Here is a 27,896-nt window from a genome sequence, read left to right as displayed (position 1 = left end):
CACTACAACATTAACAAAACCGAAGAGCTACGTCCCAGTGGGAGACCTAAGAAATCACGGATTAGACTACAGCTCGTTTTCTTTTAAACCAGAAGTTTTTCTGGAGACCCTTTTTATAGTGATGTCAGACAATGGCCGCCATAACTCGAAGAGGTGTATGTTTACTTCTGGTGTGATTTTGCCTCGGGAAACTTGACTGAAAAATTCACGGATACTCATTATCTTAAGGATATACTAAAAGGTAAGGTTAATAACAACAGCATTTAAGTGTTAGTCGTTATTACTCATTGTCAATCCACCATTCTCTAACTGTGTATATAATAAACAGCCTCCGATCGGAGAGTAAACCAGCTAGCAGCAGCTTTAGCCAAAGTTGGGAGAACATATACACCGCTGCCTGTCAGTGCTATATTAAGTTTCACTAAAATCACTGACATCTTCCAACACTGTTGTTTAGAAAAGCATTTTAAATATTGATTTAAGCGCTATCTGCCAAATAATTTACATATTCTGATGTGATTCATAATATCTCCTTTTGTTTTGTTGTCCATCTTTCTCAACAGTAGCCGACCTAACAACCTACCATATCTGGGATGGTCTTGTTCCTCTGCCCATGGCAGGTTCAGTCAATCAGCTGTGGGACATCTGCTGCCTAACGTCAAACCATCATGGGCCTCTTGATTTAGGTCTAAACTTACAAACTCTCTTACACATACTATCAAACTCTCACATTCACAGTCAAACTCTCTCACATTCACTATCAAACTCACACTCACTATCAAACTCTCTCTTACATTCACTATCAAACGCTCTTACATTCATAGTCATATTCCCATCCCCACCTAATAAAATATGTTTAGTAGAAAATGTTTAAGTTGTTCGACATTTAATAATTGTAAGAAGCTCTTTATTTTTAGAAATGTTACAGTAACCATAAATACTACCTAGGATTGTGAATGAGTCCTCAATATGTAATACGGAAAAAGACCAGTGGCCATCACTGTCATGTTTTGTATGAATTATTTTCCCTGGAAAGTTATTCAGTAATATAGCCACACCTGCTGATTTTGTTGTACCATATGAATAAGTAATCTGATCTTCCCACTGATTTGACCAAAATTATTTATCAGCCTGAATATCTGAGTCATTAGCTTACACACGTTGATTTATGGTATTTGACTTGGCCCTCCATTCCTTTGCAGCTCTTGCTATTTGGTCTTATTGTCCCGCTGAACAGTCTCAAATCTTTTTGCAGCTTCTCAAGTTTTCTTCCAGGATTGAACAATATTTACCTCCATATATTCTCCCCATCAACTCTGATCAGTTTCTTTCTCTGCTGCAGAAAAGCAGCTCCACAACATGATGCTGCCACCACTGTTTTATACAAAGCACAATGAGCAGTGTTTTTTTTTTATTTTTACTTAAAACAGTATTTTGCATGCAAGCCAAAATATTCAGTTTAGCTCCCACTTAAGCAGCATTTATAAAATTAACTGCCCCATATATTAGAAGGAATAATGAATTATGTCACACCAGACAAATTTATGAAGTTACATTTATTTTTGAAACAATTTATAACCATTACCTGTACACTGTATATGTATACATTTCCACTGATTTAGTAATATTACCATTTCATTACAAGCAGCCCACTAAAGACGATTTAATGGCATTTATCCACTCAGAAGTTGCAGTCCAGGACTGTCCCATCAGATTGGTCTAGAAGACGCCATGGTCCCAGCTGTGGCCACAGACAAAGCTGCTGCTCAAAGAAAGTAAACTATCAAAACTAGGCTCTGCAACATTAGTAAACATTTTGGCATATTTCTGTTCACACTGTGTGTATCAGTTCCTATTCAGTCAAAGTACAAGCTTAGACTCAAAATGTAGTACTCACATTCTGTAGCTGTGAAAGCAGTGTAAAAACCGTGGTGGACTACTTCAATTGTGCATTTGAAAGGGGGAAAAAAGGCTAAGACAGAAAGATAAACCTGTTGAGCAAATCCTCAACAGTTGTAATTTACAGGCTTATTATACAAAGGCATTGATTAAAAAAGTACAGTATGCTGATGGTGATCCAAGCAGTTGGCACATCTTCTAACTGATTGATATATTGCACATGCTAATGATTCATCTTCAGCTCAGACCGAGTCAGCAGGCTCTACAGTAAGAAAATTAACCTCTGTAAGACAATTCAGGCTCAGAAAAACTCACTTTCACTTTATCAGCTCAAATAACTATCAGAAAGTTTCAAATGGAAAAGTAACAGACAGTAATCTAACAGTCTGTTTCTGCAGCTGGTTTACTTCAACTTTAAGCTGGTATTTTTTATCTCATCTCATGCTAAATCATTTGATCCACCAATATAGCCTTGATTTAGTTTAGTGTCGTCTCCTCTGGCTCTTATAAAAGGCTTTTTAAACAGTCAGTTGTACCTTTCATTACCTTATGAGTGTTTAAACTCCAACAATTCATTAAAGCAATGCGATTCAGTCCGCAATCTCTGTACTAGGCAGTTAGTATTCATTAAATAGTTACTTTGCACCCTACTGATCTGTGCTGCTTAAATTCCAGTTTTTGTGCAGCATATCCAAGATAACCGAGGAATCCCATCTAACTACATTTTCAACTATTTCTTCTCAGACTGCTGAGGCCTAAGGCAGTGATTGTTTTTATATCAAAGTGTCTGGAAGCGGTGAGAAATCAGCTAGTTTTATTCAGGCATTGCTATGTTCAACATGTTTCAACAACCAACATCACTGACATCATCAGCAGCGTGCATCCACTGGCTAAAAACAAGCAGGCAGAATGCAAATGTCAGCGACGATTAACATTCAATCCAGAAATTATCAGGGTTTTTTTTGTTGATGTTGCTTTAAACTGATTTACTTGTAGCAAGAGGATTTGATGTACAGTCACGTTACTCTGGAGAATCACAGTAGGCAGCTGGAGCTAAGGAAATGTATAACTAGTGTTAAATTTATGCATCTGATGTAATATTTCAGTTGAACAGAGGTTAAAGGGATTTGAGATGAGGTTATGTAAGCAGTTTATAAACAGTCAATATCTTATCTGCAGTAGGTAACTGGTATCTGCGTTTTGTACAAATCCAGTTTAGTTAGGCCTGGAGGCTGAGACTAACGGGTAGCCTTGTGAACTTCTACCGTCTTAAAATCTCTGATTACTAAATGCCAGTGTTTTATGTGCCGTTTCATGAACCTTTAAACTGTTGTCATGCTTGAACTTGTAAATTATTTGCACAAAGAACTAGAATTACAAATATAATTTGAGTCAGGAATAATCTTCAATAATCTTCCTGCATGAAACATGTAGAAGCGTTTCCAGTAAATATAACTGCCTGATAACATTTGAGTGGTGTAAAAATCCATAAATTGTGTTCAATTAAACCGCTATAATATTTTTAAAACCATTTTCCTTTGATTTCACAAAGTTTCTCTGATCAGAAATGCTGTAAATGTTTTGGGAGTAGGAATAAATTACTAGCGCACCACCTCCAACCTCAATTTCCTGTGTGAATAATTATGAATTTCTGTATTATAACAATCTAAAACAAAGGTGACGACAGTTTAAAGGTAAAAAAAACACTTAATTTTCTGATTTGAACTTTTTGAATTAAATAGAAGAGCATTCTGAAACGGACTCCGATTGGACTAGCTATTAGCTTTAGCCTTATAGACCATCTAAATTTGATGTAAATTAAAAACATTAAGCGAATTGTCTACTGCAGGTAGGAAATTAGCCGTTTATACCGTTTCTAGCAAAACCTCACCTTAAAAAATATCCCAAACTCTCCCTCTAACAAGTTTCAGGCTTCGTACATAACAGAATGAGCAAATGGTAGATAAGGCATTAATTTAAAGGACACAAGTTTTTGTCCTTTAAAAGTTTAACACTGGTGGAAGAAAGAGTCCAGGTAAGAAATTGTGGATAATTTCCGTGTATTTAAAAAACCCCAGAATATCTTTGTCTTGGGTATTAATCGTATTTCTCTCAGTCTAAGGCAAAATTCAGTTAGTGCTTCTCTGCATGCATACCAACATGTACATGCACTGTCTGCTCGAAAAAATCCACAAAACATTCAATTGGTATTGGTATTCCCTCTTCTTATCCAAGACTGTGTGGTTCCCCTTCTTACTATACATCATACAACACTTGTGCAACTAAGCGCATTTTTAGAAACAATTCTTGAAATTTAGTATTAATCCCTGCAGTCATTCTGCAATGACGCTTGGCTCGGTGTGTTATCCCTTTAAATCCCTACGAAAGTGTTTCCTGCAAACAAAGCTAGTGTCTCAAACACTCCACTTTATCTTTCTCCCTCTGAGAGCTTAAGGGCGACAGAGATAATTCATTAGAGTATTGATATGTCAATATATGTACGTATGTATGTATATATGAATATAAGATCCATAATCCCTTATTAAAGTCTGGTAATCTTTACTCCAGTGTCTCCAACAATGAGGCGGGCCATGGAAGGATGAACCTGTGAAAGACCAGAAAAAATTGATGAGTAACTTATTGACACAAAGATATAATACAAATTACACAGCATAAACTAATCAGAACCTGAACCAGAATGATAAGTTATTTCCATTAATCTTTTCTAAATTCCTCCCACTTTGCCATTATTCACCATGTTGGTGATCATTTATATAAAAGCCCATGTCCATCTTCAACTCTTTGGCTTCACAAGACAAAATGTGGAAAATTTCAAAGCTTATCACAGATACTGTACGGTTACGTTCAGGTGCTGTTACTGATCTTTCTAACCTGCGCTTGTAGTGGCCCGTAGGGCACAAGTTCCCCGTCCACAGTGAGGGTTCCCCGCGGAGACAGCGGCTGCAGCCTGAAAGCCTTGCAGGAGACATGGCTCACGTACGGCGAGTTGACTGAGTGGTGGTTTCCTTTTTCCATGGCAAAGAACAGTCTGAGTAGCGTGGCTCTGGAGATGCCGGCGCGGACAAAGGTCAGGTGGATCAGGCCGTCGTCAAACCTGGCCTGAGGTGCAGCATGGAGGTCAGCCCCAAGGTGGCTCTGGTAAAGGGCCAAGACCAAGACAAAGTCCCCTTCAATGGTGACCCAATCTCTGGTGGGGAGCGGCTGATCGAGTGGCGGTAACAAGTCGTCCCTTGGCACATCGAAAGGCAGCGAGACAAACGGACGGTTCCTTAGGAGTCCTGCTGGTTCGTTAAGGTCAAAGTTAAAAGACGAGGACGGCATTTGGAACGAGGGAGAGTTCAAGGTGGAGTTAGGGGTGTTAGGACGGGGGGCGAGGTAGGATGATGAGTGTGGGGAGGAAGTGGAAGGGGAAGACGGCGGTGTGGGAGAAAAGGAGGGGGGAGTCATTTTAGGAGGGAGGGAGTTGGAGCTAGAGTGCTGGAGGAGTGAGTGGGGCCTTGGACGGGACGTGTTTTGGTTTTGGTCCAGAACTTTCTGCTTGTAGGAGAAGGGATTGTGACGGAAAGGGGAAGAGATGGTGAGAGATCGCTCCCGAGCCACATCCAGAGAGTAAGACTGTTTTTGGAATAATGTGTCGTTCAGATCCATGTCCTCCATGCCATAAGAAATCCCAGAATCTGTGCTGGATTCTTGACTGAGAGGCTGGCTCAGCAGAGAGTCGGCTATCTGGCTCGAAGGAGCCGAGTTCTTCCTCACCAACTCTCTGGTGCTCTGAAGACTGTCCTGGCTAGAGAGGTCATCTCCAGGCTCTTCCTGTGCCTCTCTTCCCATGTCCACCCCGTAGCTCTCTCCCAACTCCCTGGCTCGCAACAGTCCGTCCGCCTCCAGGGAACCGCCACTGCCTTCCTCGTCCCTGTCATCGTCATCCTCCAACATTTCACAGGAGTCTGGCTCTGATGTTTCCTCGTCTTCCCTTTCGTCCCTTATCCCTGCCAGCCTTTCATCTCGTCCCATATTGGATTCATCTCGTTCATTTGACGCAGAACTCGCTCCGGACTTCTCCGAACAGTTTCCGGACTTCTCTTCAGCTTCCATCTCCATCTGCCCCTCCTTCTCTCTGTCTTCTGCCAGACTGCTCGCTCTCACCACACCAGTTCCTTTACCTCTACCCCTCTGTCGTCTCCTTGTCCTCTCTCTCTGCCTCTCCTCTCTTTCCATCTCACCTCTGCGCAGGAGGCTCCTCTGCTCACTGATGCCCATGTCGGAGCAAGTGCGATGGATGGGTGTTTTGGAGAATCCATCCAGGCCTTCAGTAATGCTGCGGGAGAGGGGTCTCCTGGGTGGAGGTGTCCCATTTGAAGTCGTGGCAACTACAGAGGGAGGCATGTAGGACAGACGGCCCTTGTACGATCGAAGAGAAGCTATGCGCACCAAAGTGCCCAAAGTGAAGCGAGCTGAGCCCAAACCACGATACCTGGAACAAAGAAAATGTTTAAAATGAAACTTTGTCTTGTGATGTTTGATTGTCCTAGAACTTCCCACACTTGGTCATGCTTTCAACCACACATTTAATGCATCTAATCGGGATTTTATATATCAGACAAACACAAAAATACTTTCTTTTCAACTAAAAATCTGAACTCATGGCCTACACATTGGCCCCCTTTCAGCGCTTTTTACTCTGGTGCCCATAAATAAAATCCAGACAGGTGACAGATAAGGTTTTGGGGAAGCTTGAGGTAGAGTCTGAGGAAGTACACATCATCCTGAAACTCCTGATGGCGGTGGAAGAGAAACAGGAAGTGTCTCAGATTGGTGGAGTTAAATACAGGACAATCCAGGAAGAGAGACTGTTGGGGGCTACAAGGTTGAGGCTGGGACGGCGGTTTCCTTTCCACCAGGAGGGCGGCCCTAATCGTAGTCTGACCTACAATTTAACAGTTTAGATCAAAGAATATTCATGTGTTGGAATGACCCAGTCAAAGTCCAGAGCTGAACCAGGAATCTGTTGTAAGAACTGAAAATTGATGCTGAGATAATCTATCCCTCCAGTCTGACTGAGTCTGAACTGTTATGCAAATAAAAACGAGTGAAAGCATCTAGACGAGCAAAAATGGTTGGGAAAGGTGCTTCCACAAAATATTAACTCTAAGAGGGTGAATAAAAGTGCCCTTTACCATTTTTTATTTATTTTTTAAGATTTTTATGTGTAAAAATGATTTTATAAAGAAATAACTACTTTTGCTAGCCTATCACATAAAGTCCCCGAAAATACAAAGAAGTTTGTGGTTTTAAAATGTCAAAAGAATTCAACAGCACGAATACTTTTGCAAAAAACAGCACCAACCAAATAACTTGAGTTTTTGACATAAAACACACCTTTCGCTTTCGATGTCGACATCAGACACAAAGCCCCAGGCAACAGAAAGGAAGGAAAACAGTCTCCTGGGTGCTGCAGTACGGCTGTTTTTGGAGGGCGAAGGGCTTGTTGTTATAGAGACCAGGTCCAGGGGTCGGATGCCGCCTCGACAGAGCAAGAAGCAGCAGTTTAAAAGGAGCGGCTCTCGAAGGCACATGTCATACCTGAGGAAGGGAAGTAAAAAAAACAAAAAACTAACTCATCTCTGATAGAAATGGTCTCCATTTACAAAGGACATACTGGGAAACTCAAATGGTGATTTTAAAATATTTGTTTCAGATTTGCAGGGAGAAAGTACAAATTTTGACTTTAAATAATGTTGCATCTGAAAAATATAAAAAAAATCACAGTTGCTCCATCTCTTTTTTTAACTGCTAATAGCAAGTTGACCTGGGGCAGATTTCACAGTTTCAGCGTTTCATTTCAGTCGATATCAATAATTATTAATTAGTTTTTTGTTTTAAATATCTGAAATACTCCCAAACCAGCGACGTGATTTTTCCTTTTTCAGTCCAGTTTTCAACCTTGCGCCGCTGTTGTTTATTTCTAAGTAGGTATGAGAGATGAAACCTGAAACTGCTGCTAAGCAAGGTACTCAACAGGTTGTTGCTAGGTAACCACTAGCTACTCAACAAATTGTTGCTAGGTAACCACTGGCTACTTAACAAATTGTTGCTAGGTAACCAAAGAGTGACCTTGCTCAGCTAATTGTGAGCGGCTGAAGCTTTGCCCTCTGCCTACATCTCCCAGAATGCAGTGCGGTTCTCAATCGAAGTTCAGTGAAATTATTGGGTACTCTCTCTCTTTGTATTGATCAGATATTGTCTATCTTGATGCATGTTGTTATTGACTTGTTGTCCAGCTTTACGTTGATGACAGATAGAAATGGGTTGATGACGCCTGACCAGTCGCTGCTCCCCTCACCCTGCGTAGTGGTTGATGGAGCCAGCCAGTGCATTCCCAGAGCCGCAGGGCAGAATGCCAAGAGGTGTCTTTATTGCTTGTTCCCAGTCTGGACGCTCCATCAGTCCATTGATCACCTACAGATCCACAGGATATATATATATATAAAAAACTTCAGGAGACATAAAACTTTACCTGCACATCAATGTTTTCATCAGAACCTCACCTCATGCATAAGACCGTCTCCAGAAACAATGATGATGCCGTCCCACTCTGGCAGCGATATCTCTCTGACGAGCTCTCTCGCGTGGTTCCTTCGCTCTAGGACAGATTAATGAAGATAAATTAACATTCATGCATTATCCTTACTCACAGCTACGGTTTTCAGCTTCTTGTGTTACCCGTCTGTATGAGGTTGTAGCTGATGTTGGCCTCCCTAATCATTGGCAGGATGTGGGCCTGACACCACTGCATCGCCTGGCCTCTTCCGCTGAACGGATTGACCAATAACAGTAGTCGCCTGGTACGAGGTAGCAGACTTCTGGAAAACTCTGATGATGAGAGGAAGAAATGCCAAGTTAAATTTTCAAATAGTAATTATTCAGGACATCTAGAAATCCTCAACATTTGTAGCATGACCTAACTCCTACCGCTGGCTTTTATCGGATTGTTTATCCTTTATTGTGAAATATTTCTAATAATGCAAATTTTCATTTGTTGTCTCAATAAATTTCAACTGATGTTAAAAGAACTGACTAAAATTGTATTTTCACTGTTTTCTCCACTGTTTTTTTCCCACAAGAGTACATTCAAAAATATGAATATATGTGCACAGGTTAGTCACATTTCTTTAGGTGAGCGGTGTCCTGAAGAAGCTCATTTTAAATAGGTACGTTTTTCAGCTGTGGTGCAATGAATGCAGTCACAGAGATGCAGTTACCTAAAAAGAAAAAAAAGGTGATAAATTGTTCAAATTGTCACTTTTGTCATTGTCACAATAGTACAATATCATGATAAAATTTTAAGCCCACATCGTCCAACGCAAGCTGAGCTTTTGTTTCAGAGTTAGTCGACTCTTTTGAGACTGAGCCTCTCTTATTTCACCTGGCAGTGTACTTCACTCCAATCACATGGCCAAAACTCAACGCTCTCCGTTTCTTGAGACACTTTGGCTCCCTTAGCATAACCTGACCATTGTTTAAACAACATGGAGTACCTGAGTGTTGTTTCTTTTCCTCTTTATGACTGCAGTGTACCCATCGTCTGATCGCTGCTTCTAAGGTCAAATCATTCCCAACGGGTTTCTTGAATGCAACAATGAACTCACTGTACTTCAGTCACCAGATCTCAGTGCAACGGAGCGACTTTGGGATGTGGTGGATCATGAATGGGCAGCCGACAAAGTTTCAGCTGTTACATCATGCCATCATGTTAATATGAACCAAACTCCCTGAGAAATGTTTTATAAAAGTTTGTTGAACCTAAGCAATGCAGAGTAAGCAAGTGTAGGTGAAGACAATCATTTGCCACCCAACACCATGAACTGATTTTCAGATATTTTAAACTGTACGACTTAGAAATGAAACACTTGCTCTGTTCACAATATAATTCCAATAATATTTTCCAGCAATTTACAAAAGTCATAATTTTAAAGAAACAATATTTCTCTCCTAGAAATAGTTAACTGTGAACAACTAAAGGGCAGCTCAGTGATCACTAAAGCCCAACAATACTACCATTCAGAGTGCGAAAAAGCTGATTCCTAAATTAATACCAAAGCAAGAACAAAGATGGAATGTAGCAGAATAATTCAATTGCATGTTATGTAACAAGATAAGCAACAGAAAACATCTAGATAAGGAACGTTAACAGAGGCCACAGTGACAAAAAGGAGACTGAACATTGAACACTTATCTTCTGATAACCAAGTCTTATTAGTTGAAGGGAAGGAGTGGCATGATGCAGCACCTTTACCTTCTCTGTCTATATATTTCAGGGCTTCCTCCACTGTTTTGTAAGCCTGGCTGGCCACCAGGCTTTACTTGTGCCCCCACCAGGCTTAGCATTGCTTATTTAAGTTTTTTTTTTTAAATGTTTGCATTTTTTAAAAGACTTTATAGTTGGTGTTCAGATATTAATTTTTCAGTCTTTCAATAACACATAATCATCAAGTGATATTTTCCAATTTCCTGACAACTTTAATCATTTTTTAACTCAAAAACACGGCAGGCGGCTGGACGAATGGACTGCAGAGCAGCCCGACTACCAGGCTTAGCAAGTTTTCTGGGTGAAACTTTGTATTTATTATGAATATGTAGACTCATGTGAGTGCAGAACAGACGAAAGAGAGGGTGAACAGTTTGATAAACGTCAAAGTTTACTTATTGAAGTGTTTAGGTATTGTGCAGCCTTTGAAAGCTGTGAAGAATAAAAACTTTCCAGACAGAATGAGTTGGCTGCACATGCAGGAAGACCCAGGGCCACCGTGACATTCAGCTATAATTAGCAAGAGTCTACAAAGGGAGGCATAAATGAAAGCAAACAAAACAACAAAATGTGGAGTTTCAGACCAATTCCTGGAGCCAAACATAAAGGTCACAACAAGCAAAGGCGCAGAACAAGCATTCTTTAAATGCCCTTCAACGCAATCGGTTAAAAACAATCAAAGTCTCTAAATGGACACAAAGGAAAGATCCTCTGTTGTCAAGCTTAAAGACCCAGTGAGCCGAAACATCTAACAGTGAATACTTTACAAAGAAATAACATTTTTATAGAGTCGCTCAAAGCTATAAAACAGAACACGTTTTTTCACGAGATTTGTATTAAAATCATTGGGAAAAACCAGCAGCTGAATTGCATCTTTCTGCAGATGATGTTGTTCTTTACTGAGACGCTCCAGTCGACTTACAACTGTCTTCCACCTGCTATAACCATCACTGTTCTTACTGTGACGGATACTAAATTAATGTTATCTTCCAGTAGAGCAACACAATATAACAAATTAGCATCACACTCGCAAAAAACTGTTCATTTACTATTTAGTAAAGTAGTAAATTTCAAGTCTGCATTTCATCTATTTGGCCGCTGGGATCAATGTGATGTCGACACTAAAGCTCATTAAGTGGATTGAGAGAAGATGTTATACAACAGCATAAAGACGAACGAATTCAGGAAAACGTGGATTGTAATCTGTAATATCATCGCAATTTCTACCAGCAGCTTTGCTACTGAACACTTTTTCATTTTTCATGAATTCTTCTTCTGTCACAAATGCAGATAGAAAATGTCAAATACATAGTTACTTATTTTACAGAACCACTTCAATACTATCTAAATATATCTTTGTATGNTTTTTATAGTGATGTCAGACAATGGCCGCCATAACTCGAAGAGGTGTATGTTTACTTCTGGTGTGATTTTGCCTCGGGAAACTTGACTGAAAAATTCACGGATACTCATTATCTTAAGGATATACTAAAAGGTAAGGTTAATAACAACAGCATTTAAGTGTTAGTCGTTATTACTCATTGTCAATCCACCATTCTCTAACTGTGTATATAATAAACAGCCTCCGATCGGAGAGTAAACCAGCTAGCAGCAGCTTTAGCCAAAGTTGGGAGAACATATACACCGCTGCCTGTCAGTGCTATATTAAGTTTCACTAAAATCACTGACATCTTCCAACACTGTTGTTTAGAAAAGCATTTTAAATATTGATTTAAGCGCTATCTGCCAAATAATTTACATATTCTGATGTGATTCATAATTTCTCCTTTTGTTTTGTTGTCCATCTTTCTCAACAGTAGCCGACCTAACAACCTACCATATCTGGGATGGTCTTGTTCCTCTGCCCATGGCAGGTTCAGTCAATCAGCTGTGGGACATCTGCTGCCTAACGTCAAACCATCATGGGCCTCTTGATTTAGGTCTAAACTTACAAACTCTCTTACACATACTATCAAACTCTCACATTCACAGTCAAACTCTCTCACATTCACTATCAAACTCACACTCACTATCAAACTCTCTCTTACATTCACTATCAAACGCTCTTACATTCATAGTCATATTCCCATCCCCACCTAATAAAATATGTTTAGTAGAAAATGTTTAAGTTGTTCGACATTTAATAATTGTAAGAAGCTCTTTATTTTTAGAAATGTTACAGTAACCATAAATACTACCTAGGATTGTGAATGAGTCCTCAATATGTAATACGGAAAAAGACCAGTGGCCATCACTGTCATGTTTTGTATGAATTATTTTCCCTGGAAAGTTATTCAGTAATATAGCCACACCTGCTGATTTTGTTGTACCATATGAATAAGTAATCTGATCTTCCCACTGATTTGACCAAAATTATTTATCAGCCTGAATATCTGAGTCATTAGCTTACACACGTTGATTTATGGTATTTGACTTGGCCCTCCATTCCTTTGCAGCTCTTGCTATTTGGTCTTATTGTCCCGCTGAACAGTCTCAAATCTTTTTGCAGCTTCTCAAGTTTTCTTCCAGGATTGAACAATATTTACCTCCATATATTCTCCCCATCAACTCTGATCAGTTTCTTTCTCTGCTGCAGAAAAGCAGCTCCACAACATGATGCTGCCACCACTGTTTTATACAAAGCACAATGAGCAGTGTTTTTTTTTTATTTTTACTTAAAACAGTATTTTGCATGCAAGCCAAAATATTCAGTTTAGCTCCCACTTAAGCAGCATTTATAAAATTAACTGCCCCATATATTAGAAGGAATAATGAATTATGTCACACCAGACAAATTTATGAAGTTACATTTATTTTTGAAACAATTTATAACCATTACCTGTACACTGTATATGTATACATTTCCACTGATTTAGTAATATTACCATTTCATTACAAGCAGCCCACTAAAGACGATTTAATGGCATTTATCCACTCAGAAGTTGCAGTCCAGGACTGTCCCATCAGATTGGTCTAGAAGACGCCATGGTCCCAGCTGTGGCCACAGACAAAGCTGCTGCTCAAAGAAAGTAAACTATCAAAACTAGGCTCTGCAACATTAGTAAACATTTTGGCATATTTCTGTTCACACTGTGTGTATCAGTTCCTATTCAGTCAAAGTACAAGCTTAGACTCAAAATGTAGTACTCACATTCTGTAGCTGTGAAAGCAGTGTAAAAACCGTGGTGGACTACTTCAATTGTGCATTTGAAAGGGGGAAAAAAGGCTAAGACAGAAAGATAAACCTGTTGAGCAAATCCTCAACAGTTGTAATTTACAGGCTTATTATACAAAGGCATTGATTAAAAAAGTACAGTATGCTGATGGTGATCCAAGCAGTTGGCACATCTTCTAACTGATTGATATATTGCACATGCTAATGATTCATCTTCAGCTCAGACCGAGTCAGCAGGCTCTACAGTAAGAAAATTAACCTCTGTAAGACAATTCAGGCTCAGAAAAACTCACTTTCACTTTATCAGCTCAAATAACTATCAGAAAGTTTCAAATGGAAAAGTAACAGACAGTAATCTAACAGTCTGTTTCTGCAGCTGGTTTACTTCAACTTTAAGCTGGTATTTTTTATCTCATCTCATGCTAAATCATTTGATCCACCAATATAGCCTTGATTTAGTTTAGTGTCGTCTCCTCTGGCTCTTATAAAAGGCTTTTTAAACAGTCAGTTGTACCTTTCATTACCTTATGAGTGTTTAAACTCCAACAATTCATTAAAGCAATGCGATTCAGTCCGCAATCTCTGTACTAGGCAGTTAGTATTCATTAAATAGTTACTTTGCACCCTACTGATCTGTGCTGCTTAAATTCCAGTTTTTGTGCAGCATATCCAAGATAACCGAGGAATCCCATCTAACTACATTTTCAACTATTTCTTCTCAGACTGCTGAGGCCTAAGGCAGTGATTGTTTTTATATCAAAGTGTCTGGAAGCGGTGAGAAATCAGCTAGTTTTATTCAGGCATTGCTATGTTCAACATGTTTCAACAACCAACATCACTGACATCATCAGCAGCGTGCATCCACTGGCTAAAAACAAGCAGGCAGAATGCAAATGTCAGCGACGATTAACATTCAATCCAGAAATTATCAGGGTTTTTTTTGTTGATGTTGCTTTAAACTGATTTACTTGTAGCAAGAGGATTTGATGTACAGTCACGTTACTCTGGAGAATCACAGTAGGCAGCTGGAGCTAAGGAAATGTATAACTAGTGTTAAATTTATGCATCTGATGTAATATTTCAGTTGAACAGAGGTTAAAGGGATTTGAGATGAGGTTATGTAAGCAGTTTATAAACAGTCAATATCTTATCTGCAGTAGGTAACTGGTATCTGCGTTTTGTACAAATCCAGTTTAGTTAGGCCTGGAGGCTGAGACTAACGGGTAGCCTTGTGAACTTCTACCGTCTTAAAATCTCTGATTACTAAATGCCAGTGTTTTATGTGCCGTTTCATGAACCTTTAAACTGTTGTCATGCTTGAACTTGTAAATTATTTGCACAAAGAACTAGAATTACAAATATAATTTGAGTCAGGAATAATCTTCAATAATCTTCCTGCATGAAACATGTAGAAGCGTTTCCAGTAAATATAACTGCCTGATAACATTTGAGTGGTGTAAAAATCCATAAATTGTGTTCAATTAAACCGCTATAATATTTTTAAAACCATTTTCCTTTGATTTCACAAAGTTTCTCTGATCAGAAATGCTGTAAATGTTTTGGGAGTAGGAATAAATTACTAGCGCACCACCTCCAACCTCAATTTCCTGTGTGAATAATTATGAATTTCTGTATTATAACAATCTAAAACAAAGGTGACGACAGTTTAAAGGTAAAAAAAACACTTAATTTTCTGATTTGAACTTTTTGAATTAAATAGAAGAGCATTCTGAAACGGACTCCGATTGGACTAGCTATTAGCTTTAGCCTTATAGACCATCTAAATTTGATGTAAATTAAAAACATTAAGCGAATTGTCTACTGCAGGTAGGAAATTAGCCGTTTATACCGTTTCTAGCAAAACCTCACCTTAAAAAATATCCCAAACTCTCCCTCTAACAAGTTTCAGGCTTCGTACATAACAGAATGAGCAAATGGTAGATAAGGCATTAATTTAAAGGACACAAGTTTTTGTCCTTTAAAAGTTTAACACTGGTGGAAGAAAGAGTCCAGGTAAGAAATTGTGGATAATTTCCGTGTATTTAAAAAACCCCAGAATATCTTTGTCTTGGGTATTAATCGTATTTCTCTCAGTCTAAGGCAAAATTCAGTTAGTGCTTCTCTGCATGCATACCAACATGTACATGCACTGTCTGCTCGAAAAAATCCACAAAACATTCAATTGGTATTGGTATTCCCTCTTCTTATCCAAGACTGTGTGGTTCCCCTTCTTACTATACATCATACAACACTTGTGCAACTAAGCGCATTTTTAGAAACAATTCTTGAAATTTAGTATTAATCCCTGCAGTCATTCTGCAATGACGCTTGGCTCGGTGTGTTATCCCTTTAAATCCCTACGAAAGTGTTTCCTGCAAACAAAGCTAGTGTCTCAAACACTCCACTTTATCTTTCTCCCTCTGAGAGCTTAAGGGCGACAGAGATAATTCATTAGAGTATTGATATGTCAATATATGTACGTATGTATGTATATATGAATATAAGATCCATAATCCCTTATTAAAGTCTGGTAATCTTTACTCCAGTGTCTCCAACAATGAGGCGGGCCATGGAAGGATGAACCTGTGAAAGACCAGAAAAAATTGATGAGTAACTTATTGACACAAAGATATAATACAAATTACACAGCATAAACTAATCAGAACCTGAACCAGAATGATAAGTTATTTCCATTAATCTTTTCTAAATTCCTCCCACTTTGCCATTATTCACCATGTTGGTGATCATTTATATAAAAGCCCATGTCCATCTTCAACTCTTTGGCTTCACAAGACAAAATGTGGAAAATTTCAAAGCTTATCACAGATACTGTACGGTTACGTTCAGGTGCTGTTACTGATCTTTCTAACCTGCGCTTGTAGTGGCCCGTAGGGCACAAGTTCCCCGTCCACAGTGAGGGTTCCCCGCGGAGACAGCGGCTGCAGCCTGAAAGCCTTGCAGGAGACATGGCTCACGTACGGCGAGTTGACTGAGTGGTGGTTTCCTTTTTCCATGGCAAAGAACAGTCTGAGTAGCGTGGCTCTGGAGATGCCGGCGCGGACAAAGGTCAGGTGGATCAGGCCGTCGTCAAACCTGGCCTGAGGTGCAGCATGGAGGTCAGCCCCAAGGTGGCTCTGGTAAAGGGCCAAGACCAAGACAAAGTCCCCTTCAATGGTGACCCAATCTCTGGTGGGGAGCGGCTGATCGAGTGGCGGTAACAAGTCGTCCCTTGGCACATCGAAAGGCAGCGAGACAAACGGACGGTTCCTTAGGAGTCCTGCTGGTTCGTTAAGGTCAAAGTTAAAAGACGAGGACGGCATTTGGAACGAGGGAGAGTTCAAGGTGGAGTTAGGGGTGTTAGGACGGGGGGCGAGGTAGGATGATGAGTGTGGGGAGGAAGTGGAAGGGGAAGACGGCGGTGTGGGAGAAAAGGAGGGGGGAGTCATTTTAGGAGGGAGGGAGTTGGAGCTAGAGTGCTGGAGGAGTGAGTGGGGCCTTGGACGGGACGTGTTTTGGTTTTGGTCCAGAACTTTCTGCTTGTAGGAGAAGGGATTGTGACGGAAAGGGGAAGAGATGGTGAGAGATCGCTCCCGAGCCACATCCAGAGAGTAAGACTGTTTTTGGAATAATGTGTCGTTCAGATCCATGTCCTCCATGCCATAAGAAATCCCAGAATCTGTGCTGGATTCTTGACTGAGAGGCTGGCTCAGCAGAGAGTCGGCTATCTGGCTCGAAGGAGCCGAGTTCTTCCTCACCAACTCTCTGGTGCTCTGAAGACTGTCCTGGCTAGAGAGGTCATCTCCAGGCTCTTCCTGTGCCTCTCTTCCCATGTCCACCCCGTAGCTCTCTCCCAACTCCCTGGCTCGCAACAGTCCGTCCGCCTCCAGGGAACCGCCACTGCCTTCCTCGTCCCTGTCATCGTCATCCTCCAACATTTCACAGGAGTCTGGCTCTGATGTTTCCTCGTCTTCCCTTTCGTCCCTTATCCCTGCCAGCCTTTCATCTCGTCCCATATTGGATTCATCTCGTTCATTTGACGCAGAACTCGCTCCGGACTTCTCCGAACAGTTTCCGGACTTCTCTTCAGCTTCCATCTCCATCTGCCCCTCCTTCTCTCTGTCTTCTGCCAGACTGCTCGCTCTCACCACACCAGTTCCTTTACCTCTACCCCTCTGTCGTCTCCTTGTCCTCTCTCTCTGCCTCTCCTCTCTTTCCATCTCACCTCTGCGCAGGAGGCTCCTCTGCTCACTGATGCCCATGTCGGAGCAAGTGCGATGGATGGGTGTTTTGGAGAATCCATCCAGGCCTTCAGTAATGCTGCGGGAGAGGGGTCTCCTGGGTGGAGGTGTCCCATTTGAAGTCGTGGCAACTACAGAGGGAGGCATGTAGGACAGACGGCCCTTGTACGATCGAAGAGAAGCTATGCGCACCAAAGTGCCCAAAGTGAAGCGAGCTGAGCCCAAACCACGATACCTGGAACAAAGAAAATGTTTAAAATGAAACTTTGTCTTGTGATGTTTGATTGTCCTAGAACTTCCCACACTTGGTCATGCTTTCAACCACACATTTAATGCATCTAATCGGGATTTTATATATCAGACAAACACAAAAATACTTTCTTTTCAACTAAAAATCTGAACTCATGGCCTACACATTGGCCCCCTTTCAGCGCTTTTTACTCTGGTGCCCATAAATAAAATCCAGACAGGTGACAGATAAGGTTTTGGGGAAGCTTGAGGTAGAGTCTGAGGAAGTACACATCATCCTGAAACTCCTGATGGCGGTGGAAGAGAAACAGGAAGTGTCTCAGATTGGTGGAGTTAAATACAGGACAATCCAGGAAGAGAGACTGTTGGGGGCTACAAGGTTGAGGCTGGGACGGCGGTTTCCTTTCCACCAGGAGGGCGGCCCTAATCGTAGTCTGACCTACAATTTAACAGTTTAGATCAAAGAATATTCATGTGTTGGAATGACCCAGTCAAAGTCCAGAGCTGAACCAGGAATCTGTTGTAAGAACTGAAAATTGATGCTGAGATAATCTATCCCTCCAGTCTGACTGAGTCTGAACTGTTATGCAAATAAAAACGAGTGAAAGCATCTAGACGAGCAAAAATGGTTGGGAAAGGTGCTTCCACAAAATATTAACTCTAAGAGGGTGAATAAAAGTGCCCTTTACCATTTTTTATTTATTTTTTAAGATTTTTATGTGTAAAAATGATTTTATAAAGAAATAACTACTTTTGCTAGCCTATCACATAAAGTCCCCGAAAATACAAAGAAGTTTGTGGTTTTAAAATGTCAAAAGAATTCAACAGCACGAATACTTTTGCAAAAAACAGCACCAACCAAATAACTTGAGTTTTTGACATAAAACACACCTTTCGCTTTCGATGTCGACATCAGACACAAAGCCCCAGGCAACAGAAAGGAAGGAAAACAGTCTCCTGGGTGCTGCAGTACGGCTGTTTTTGGAGGGCGAAGGGCTTGTTGTTATAGAGACCAGGTCCAGGGGTCGGATGCCGCCTCGACAGAGCAAGAAGCAGCAGTTTAAAAGGAGCGGCTCTCGAAGGCACATGTCATACCTGAGGAAGGGAAGTAAAAAAAACAAAAAACTAACTCATCTCTGATAGAAATGGTCTCCATTTACAAAGGACATACTGGGAAACTCAAATGGTGATTTTAAAATATTTGTTTCAGATTTGCAGGGAGAAAGTACAAATTTTGACTTTAAATAATGTTGCATCTGAAAAATATAAAAAAAATCACAGTTGCTCCATCTCTTTTTTTAACTGCTAATAGCAAGTTGACCTGGGGCAGATTTCACAGTTTCAGCGTTTCATTTCAGTCGATATCAATAATTATTAATTAGTTTTTTGTTTTAAATATCTGAAATACTCCCAAACCAGCGACGTGATTTTTCCTTTTTCAGTCCAGTTTTCAACCTTGCGCCGCTGTTGTTTATTTCTAAGTAGGTATGAGAGATGAAACCTGAAACTGCTGCTAAGCAAGGTACTCAACAGGTTGTTGCTAGGTAACCACTAGCTACTCAACAAATTGTTGCTAGGTAACCACTGGCTACTTAACAAATTGTTGCTAGGTAACCAAAGAGTGACCTTGCTCAGCTAATTGTGAGCGGCTGAAGCTTTGCCCTCTGCCTACATCTCCCAGAATGCAGTGCGGTTCTCAATCGAAGTTCAGTGAAATTATTGGGTACTCTCTCTCTTTGTATTGATCAGATATTGTCTATCTTGATGCATGTTGTTATTGACTTGTTGTCCAGCTTTACGTTGATGACAGATAGAAATGGGTTGATGACGCCTGACCAGTCGCTGCTCCCCTCACCCTGCGTAGTGGTTGATGGAGCCAGCCAGTGCATTCCCAGAGCCGCAGGGCAGAATGCCAAGAGGTGTCTTTATTGCTTGTTCCCAGTCTGGACGCTCCATCAGTCCATTGATCACCTACAGATCCACAGGATATATATATATATAAAAAACTTCAGGAGACATAAAACTTTACCTGCACATCAATGTTTTCATCAGAACCTCACCTCATGCATAAGACCGTCTCCAGAAACAATGATGATGCCGTCCCACTCTGGCAGCGATATCTCTCTGACGAGCTCTCTCGCGTGGTTCCTTCGCTCTAGGACAGATTAATGAAGATAAATTAACATTCATGCATTATCCTTACTCACAGCTACGGTTTTCAGCTTCTTGTGTTACCCGTCTGTATGAGGTTGTAGCTGATGTTGGCCTCCCTAATCATTGGCAGGATGTGGGCCTGACACCACTGCATCGCCTGGCCTCTTCCGCTGAACGGATTGACCAATAACAGTAGTCGCCTGGTACGAGGTAGCAGACTTCTGGAAAACTCTGATGATGAGAGGAAGAAATGCCAAGTTAAATTTTCAAATAGTAATTATTCAGGACATCTAGAAATCCTCAACATTTGTAGCATGACCTAACTCCTACCGCTGGCTTTTATCGGATTGTTTATCCTTTATTGTGAAATATTTCTAATAATGCAAATTTTCATTTGTTGTCTCAATAAATTTCAACTGATGTTAAAAGAACTGACTAAAATTGTATTTTCACTGTTTTCTCCACTGTTTTTTTCCCACAAGAGTACATTCAAAAATATGAATATATGTGCACAGGTTAGTCACATTTCTTTAGGTGAGCGGTGTCCTGAAGAAGCTCATTTTAAATAGGTACGTTTTTCAGCTGTGGTGCAATGAATGCAGTCACAGAGATGCAGTTACCTAAAAAGAAAAAAAAGGTGATAAATTGTTCAAATTGTCACTTTTGTCATTGTCACAATAGTACAATATCATGATAAAATTTTAAGCCCACATCGTCCAACGCAAGCTGAGCTTTTGTTTCAGAGTTAGTCGACTCTTTTGAGACTGAGCCTCTCTTATTTCACCTGGCAGTGTACTTCACTCCAATCACATGGCCAAAACTCAACGCTCTCCGTTTCTTGAGACACTTTGGCTCCCTTAGCATAACCTGACCATTGTTTAAACAACATGGAGTACCTGAGTGTTGTTTCTTTTCCTCTTTATGACTGCAGTGTACCCATCGTCTGATCGCTGCTTCTAAGGTCAAATCATTCCCAACGGGTTTCTTGAATGCAACAATGAACTCACTGTACTTCAGTCACCAGATCTCAGTGCAACGGAGCGACTTTGGGATGTGGTGGATCATGAATGGGCAGCCGACAAAGTTTCAGCTGTTACATCATGCCATCATGTTAATATGAACCAAACTCCCTGAGAAATGTTTTATAAAAGTTTGTTGAACCTAAGCAATGCAGAGTAAGCAAGTGTAGGTGAAGACAATCATTTGCCACCCAACACCATGAACTGATTTTCAGATATTTTAAACTGTACGACTTAGAAATGAAACACTTGCTCTGTTCACAATATAATTCCAATAATATTTTCCAGCAATTTACAAAAGTCATAATTTTAAAGAAACAATATTTCTCTCCTAGAAATAGTTAACTGTGAACAACTAAAGGGCAGCTCAGTGATCACTAAAGCCCAACAATACTACCATTCAGAGTGCGAAAAAGCTGATTCCTAAATTAATACCAAAGCAAGAACAAAGATGGAATGTAGCAGAATAATTCAATTGCATGTTATGTAACAAGATAAGCAACAGAAAACATCTAGATAAGGAACGTTAACAGAGGCCACAGTGACAAAAAGGAGACTGAACATTGAACACTTATCTTCTGATAACCAAGTCTTATTAGTTGAAGGGAAGGAGTGGCATGATGCAGCACCTTTACCTTCTCCGTCTATATATTTCAGGGCTTCCTCCACTGTTTTGTAAGCCTGGCTGGCCACCAGGCTTTACTTGTGCCCCCACCAGGCTTAGCATTGCTTATTTAAGTTTTTTTTTTTAAATGTTTGCATTTTTTAAAAGACTTTATAGTTGGTGTTCAGATATTAATTTTTCAGTCTTTCAATAACACATAATCATCAAGTGATATTTTCCAATTTCCTGACAACTTTAATCATTTTTTAACTCAAAAACACAGCAGGCGGCTGGACGAATGGACTGCAGAGCAGCCCGACTACCAGGCTTAGCAAGTTTTCTGGGTGAAACTTTGTATTTATTATGAATATGTAGACTCATGTGAGTGCAGAACAGACGAAAGAGAGGGTGAACAGTTTGATAAACGTCAAAGCTTACTTATTGAAGTGTTTAGGTATTGTGCAGCCTTTGAAAGCTGTGAAGAATAAAAACTTTCCAGACAGAATGAGTTGGCTGCACATGCAGGAAGACCCAGGGCCACCGTGACATTCAGCTATAATTAGCAAGAGTCTACAAAGGGAGGCATAAATGAAAGCAAACAAAACAACAAAATGTGGAGTTTCAGACTAATTCCTGGAGCCAAACATAAAGGTCACAACAAGCAAAGGCGCAGAACAAGCATTCTTTAAATGCCCTTCAACGCAATCGGTTAAAAACAATCAAAGTCTCTAAATGGACACAAAGGAAAGATCCTCTGTTGTCAAGCTTAAAGACCCAGTGAGCCGAAACATCTAACAGTGAATACTTTACAAAGAAATAACATTTTTATAGAGTCGCTCAAAGCTATAAAACAGAACACGTTTTTTCACGAGATTTGTATTAAAATCATTGGGAAAAACCAGCAGCTGAATTGCATCTTTCTGCAGATGATGTTGTTCTTTACTGAGACGCTCCAGTCGACCTAAAACTGTCTTCCACCTGCTATAACCATCACTGTTCTTACTGTGACGGATACTAAATTAATGTTATCTTCCAGTAGAGCAACACAATATAACAAATTAGCATCACACTCGCAAAAAACTGTTCATTTACTATTTAGTAAAGTAGTAAATTTCAAGTCTGCATTTCATCTATTTGGCCGCTGGGATCAATGTGATGTCGACACTAAAGCTCATTAAGTGGATTGAGAGAAGATGTTATACAACAGCATAAAGACGAACGAATTCAGGAAAACGTGGATTGTAATCTGTAATATCATCGCAATTTCTACCAGCAGCTTTGCTACTGAACACTTTTTCATTTTTCATGAATTCTTCTTCTGTCACAAATGCAGATAGAAAATGTCAAATACATAGTTACTTATTTTACAGAACCACTTCAATACTATCTAAATATATCTTTGTATGCATTTTTTTTTTCATTTTTATTTGACTTTTATTTATGTAGACCTGTTCTGATAAAAAAAATACAAACAGCAACAATATAATACATTAATTAAATTTCACTAAATTATATAAGCTGTTAAAATATTGCCTCCTTCCTGAAATAATGTCCTAAGTCATTGTTTTCCCAAAAGTATTTTTGTTTGTTGAAACATCTTTTAGAAGGAAACAGTTTGACTTAGGCCATTAAGGTGACATATGAGCTAAAACCAAGAGCAAGCTTCATAAATTCTCTCTTTTTAAAAAAAATAATAATAATTTGAATCGTCCCAAAGGATAATTTTGCAGAAATCCCATAGAAAATGATAAAACTTGAAGTGATGTAGTGTTAATCTATCAATCTACCAGGTAGGTTTGTGAAAACCAGCATTGTACAGCCAGACTGATTATAAATATTGTTTTCAGATCTGAAAATCTAATTTTTTAACATGAGTGAATATTAATGACTGCTTTGATACAGATGATCTGGGATTCTGTCTGGACAAAAAGGCTTTTCAGGTGAAAGAGATGCTCACCTGTGTTAGCTGTAACGGGCACTTCTCTGAGCAAACACTGAATAGCGGCCGACCACCTCTCAGCTTCAGGCCGGCTTTCCGCCAGGTACGCCTTCACCTGCCTGCGCCTGGACACCCCCTTCCTCCGCTTCCCTGGCGGATACCAGTACAGCACGAGCAGTGGCGGCGCAGGAGAGCGAGGACAGCTGCACCCCACCAGCTCAGACAGAGGCAGCAGGAGACGGGCTTCCTTCCCAGGCCGCGATGAGAGACGCTGGATGTGAATGTGGGTGTGGGTGAGGGTCAAGGCATAGTTGGACGTCGGACTCAGAGGTGGTGAGGTGGTGGGGGAAAGCCCTCCTGAGCTTCCAGGGCTCTCTGGGCAGCTGCAGCTGCTGCTGCAGCTACTGTCAGATTCCCAGCTGGCAAACTGTCCGTGAAGGAGGGCTTCTTCTGGAGAAGGCGAGGAGGAATCTGGGGAGCGCATCCTCACTTTTGGATCGGACGACGTCTGCCAGTCTGACGAAGCAAACAGTACGAGCTTCTGGATCCAGAAGCTCAAAGAGCTGTCAGTTCTTCAAGATGTGCAAGAAAAATTAAAATGTGTCGGAAAAGAACTTCATCCCTGAAATCACTTCAAAATTATTCTTCATGCAGGCAACAACAAAAACAAAACGAAAAACCAACAAAATCTTCTGACTGGGTCCTCATTTAAAAAGCAAACTTCTTCCAGTATAAAGAGTAATTTTTCAAAAGAAATAATCCAGTGAAGATGAGGGGGAAAAAGCAATGAAATCTAATCAAAGATGTCAGCTTCAACAGTTTCCTGCCAATTAAAAACTGGACAAGCAATACTTCAACACGTGAACGGGAAACTCAGTCAGAAATTGCATAAGTACAAAAAAGTTTACATTTCAGTTTGAAGCTGCCTTTGGTCTTAGCAAAACAAGGCAGCAGAGCAGCTAATTAATCAGTAATCTTTAAATAATCACACCAAGGTACAAAACTGAACCTCTAAAAAGAAGAAACTCATACATCAATAAAGTATCAATAAGACAAGAAGCAAAACACACCTTTTCTGTGAAAGGAGGTCATTAAACTAATGTGCAGCGATTCCTTAAAGTATGTTGCATGTCGAGTGCAGCCTGCAGCGTGACGAATGCCCCGTAGATATGATGAGTGCAGCTTTTCTGATTAGTGCAGCTTTTCTGAGACCTTTGAAACTTCTATTGCTATCTGAAATCTCAGAGATTATATACGACACAAGCAGGAGGAGTGACAAAAATCACGCTTTCAGGACGGTAGTGTGATAAATTAAAGAGTCGTCGTAGAAAACACTCCTCCGAATGACATCTGACAAAAAACAAACACAGGGAATAAGCAAAAGAAAAACAAAAAAAAAAGAGGAACAAAGCAAATGCACAAAGGAATCAGTTCCAGGTGAGTCCTTAGTTCATGCCATCTTAATGTCCTTAAGTAAAGCCCCTGGAGTCACGTTCCCTCCCAAACATCTCTGCTCCTGTAGGAAAAGAAAAGCAACGTTAAGTGTTGATGTCAATATCGGAAAGTCAGACATCTACAATGTGACCCTGTAAGGAGTTGAGTAAAAAAAATATTGCTCATTACTATAGAAAAATGTATTTTTAGATCTCAGTTTTAGCAACAATCACTGCAATAAGCAGGAGAGATTATTTTCAGAGTGAAGCAATATAGATCTGCCACGCTTCTTGAACTTAGGTGCGTCTGGGCTGCTACTGACTCACAGTCACACATCCTTAAACCGCCTTGCTGAGACGCCACATTACTGTGCATGACATAGTTGCATGCCAATGACCGCAGCTTGCAAGCATTTACATACTCAGGAGTTTCAATCCTCAGGACTGTGGGACAAAAGTGCCCTCTGTCACAATGTGGATCTTGAACTGCTGAGCTGTCTTGCTTTTACGTGATCACAATGTCCCCAACATGTTCCCTCAATTCAGTTCCCACGACAACCGCGACTTTATCACGGCCAGTTCAAATGCATGACGCAAAACATTATCGGCCAACAAATACAATTTTATGATGATGCACACACTGACTTGATTCAGAACTACCAATTTAGACACACAATTAGAATTGAGGCTTTTTTTTTTTTTACCTTGTTTATCATAATAAACCACTTAAAAGAACAACTTCAACACAGGTTTCATTCCTCCTGGTATCAAATCTTTCACAGATTAGGAGGTTTGCTTCCGGGAATGACCTATAAATACTTGAATTGTTTTGTCCGATCAACTCTGACCAGCTTCTCTGTCCCTGCAGAATGAATGTGTCTGCCGCAGCATGCTGCTACCACCACCGTGTTTTATTGTTTTAATGCTGAGTACAGCACAGTACTCAGGGTACTGTGCTGTATTTTTTAACCACAAATGCCCAACATGTTCAGTTTTGGACTTAGCTGACCACTTCCCTTCACATCAAACACATTCACAGAACAGCTGAACTTAAATAAAGAAGATTAAATTTAATGCACTGCAAAAATATTACCTAGTATTTTTTGATCTAGTTTCTAAAGCAAATATCTTAGTATACTTGAAAAAAGACAAAAAATAACTTACAAGTAATTGTTCAGCAAGATATAGGAGCTTGTTTTGAGTAAATAATTAACATTGATGAAAAAAATAGCTACATTGGCAGACTATTTCAGGGAAAAATGTATTTTTACAAGTGAAATAATCTACTTTTTCCATCAACATTTTGCTGAAGATTTACTTGCAAATTAGTTTTGTATTAGTTTATATATTAGCACTAGAAACTAGACTAAAAATATTTTGGTAAGATTTTGTGTTTTTGTTGTTTAAAGATATAATCTATTTACTTCTGAAGGGAATTATTTAGAACCGAAAAAATATTTTCACAATTATGCATTTCTCTGATAGTCCACCACATAAACTAGATTAAACACCTTTTCAGTTCCAGTCAGTGTTAAAGATGTATTAAAACTTTTTCAAAGCCATGTATTCTAGGTAAAATGTCATATTTAGTATGCAATGCAACAGAACAACTGGCTTAGTAAATGTTCAATCTCAGACAGATATTAACCTGGTCGCAGCTCTTTCCAAATGCAAGAACAGTGTGGAAACATTGTTCGAGCTGTAATGCAGACAAACCAACAGTTGGCCAGTGTCCTGCTCTGATTAAACACGCAGAAATGCACCTCACTGATGCCCATTGTTGCATCTTACGTCCTTGAAGTGCAGGGCGGGGACACAGAAATAATAACAAGGAGGCTAAATTTGTCCCCCCCCACACAAAGAGGTTGTAGAAATAACGGTAAAGAAAAAAACAGTTTGGTTCATTTCCTGAATACACGGAGGTATTCATCAATTTAGGGTGTAATTACGCAGTTTAAAGACACATTTTAAAGCCCTGGCCGGCAGTCTGGTTATCGTTGGCTTTACATGGAAACTTTGATCGATGCTGACCACCTAACCAAGCTAGCAGCAATCCGTCAGTTAGCCAGCTAACTTAATCAGAATTTCTTCAACTGCGGCACGAAAACAGTTATTAAAATACTATTCAAAAACAAACCCAAAACTGTGTTTGAAAAGAGTTTTAAACTACAAGAGAGTCAATTAACCCAGAGGCTAATGAAAGTTGCGCCCCCCAGTTTAATGTTAGCTAGTTCGAACTGTTGTCAGTTAGCTGAAGCTAACAGTTTTCTACTTCATATCCAGCTTAAGTTTAACTTACACTTGCCTTTTGTTCCCTTTAAAAAATGTATCGATATACATTATTGCTAGCTTTAGAGTCCTACTTAATTGTTCAAGTCACATTGTTAGATAAGATGTACACAAAACTAGCGTGTTAGCTACAGACCGCTGTGATTTATTATTCAAAGTAGCGGTAAAGAAATACAAGTTAAGATTCAAATTTGGACCTTATAAATGGTAATTCAAGCCCAGCAGAACACAAAGCAGCGCTGAAACAAAGTACAAATTACCTCATCCTGTCCCCCTCTCCAGGACTGCGAAAACTGAGTCGGAGCAGGAAGTGTCTGGAGCCGAGGCAGCAGCAGGTCTGAGCGGCGGAGAGGAAACCCAATGACGGCAAGGAAAACACTGAAACACCCACCGACATTCTCCAATCATCAGCAGACCACCACTTCCGGTTCCAGTCATTTGTTATCAGGCAACTGATGAATGCTCATCAATAGACAGTCCCGGTGCAATTAAAAGCCCGCAGCGCGGTGCATTATGGGAGGTTTATTCATCCGCTTTCATCAACCCATTCTTGAGAGGTTCAATAAAA

General features: G+C 40.1%; 2 protein-coding genes across 2 annotated transcripts; both read right to left on the bottom strand.

Moving 5' to 3' along the window:
* Positions 1 to 1,541: 1,541 nt before the first annotated feature.
* LOC103136635 (sphingosine kinase 2-like) lies at positions 1,542 to 8,982 on the bottom strand. Its single transcript, XM_007549973.2, has 6 exons — positions 8,644 to 8,982; positions 8,469 to 8,563; positions 8,264 to 8,379; positions 7,300 to 7,503; positions 4,792 to 6,394; positions 1,542 to 4,504 (listed from the first exon to the last, which is right to left on the bottom strand). Exons 1-6 carry the CDS (start codon positions 8,714 to 8,716, stop codon positions 4,442 to 4,444), a joined length of 2,154 nt encoding a protein of 717 aa, XP_007550035.1. The 5' UTR covers positions 8,717 to 8,982; the 3' UTR covers positions 1,542 to 4,441.
* A 4,041-nt stretch (positions 8,983 to 13,023) lies between these two features.
* On the bottom strand, positions 13,024 to 27,757 carry LOC103136634 (sphingosine kinase 2-like). The gene is made up of 8 exons (XM_007549972.2): positions 27,589 to 27,757; positions 23,625 to 25,122; positions 20,126 to 20,275; positions 19,951 to 20,045; positions 19,746 to 19,861; positions 18,782 to 18,985; positions 16,274 to 17,876; positions 13,024 to 15,986 (listed from the first exon to the last, which is right to left on the bottom strand). Exons 2-8 carry the CDS (start codon positions 24,088 to 24,090, stop codon positions 15,924 to 15,926), a joined length of 2,697 nt encoding a protein of 898 aa, XP_007550034.1. The 5' UTR covers positions 24,091 to 25,122; positions 27,589 to 27,757; the 3' UTR covers positions 13,024 to 15,923.
* Positions 27,758 to 27,896: the final 139 nt, after the last annotated feature.

The sequence above is a fragment of the Poecilia formosa genome, unplaced genomic scaffold (assembly GCF_000485575.1).
Source record: "Poecilia formosa unplaced genomic scaffold, Poecilia_formosa-5.1.2 Scaffold34, whole genome shotgun sequence".
NCBI classification, from domain to species: Eukaryota; Metazoa; Chordata; class Actinopteri; order Cyprinodontiformes; family Poeciliidae; genus Poecilia; species Poecilia formosa.
This window is presented reverse-complemented; position numbering and strand designations above follow the sequence as displayed.

Coding starts and splice junctions, on each gene's coding strand:
- LOC103136635 (XM_007549973.2), bottom strand. CDS start 8,716: ATGCAGTGGTGTCAGGCCCACATCCTGCCAATGATTAGGGAGGCCAAC. Junction 7,504..8,263: donor TCCATCAACCACTACGCAGG/GTGAGGGGAGCA, acceptor TCCCTTCCTCAG/GTATGACATGTGCCTTCGAG. Junction 4,505..4,791: donor ACGGGCCACTACAAGCGCAG/GTTAGAAAGATC, acceptor GGTCTTTCACAG/GTTCATCCTTCCATGGCCCG.
- LOC103136634 (XM_007549972.2), bottom strand. CDS start 24,090: ATGCGCTCCCCAGATTCCTCCTCGCCTTCTCCAGAAGAAGCCCTCCTT. Junction 20,276..23,624: donor GCCCGTTACAGCTAACACAG/GTGAGCATCTCT, acceptor TCTCATCATCAG/AGTTTTCCAGAAGTCTGCTA. Junction 18,986..19,745: donor TCCATCAACCACTACGCAGG/GTGAGGGGAGCA, acceptor TCCCTTCCTCAG/GTATGACATGTGCCTTCGAG.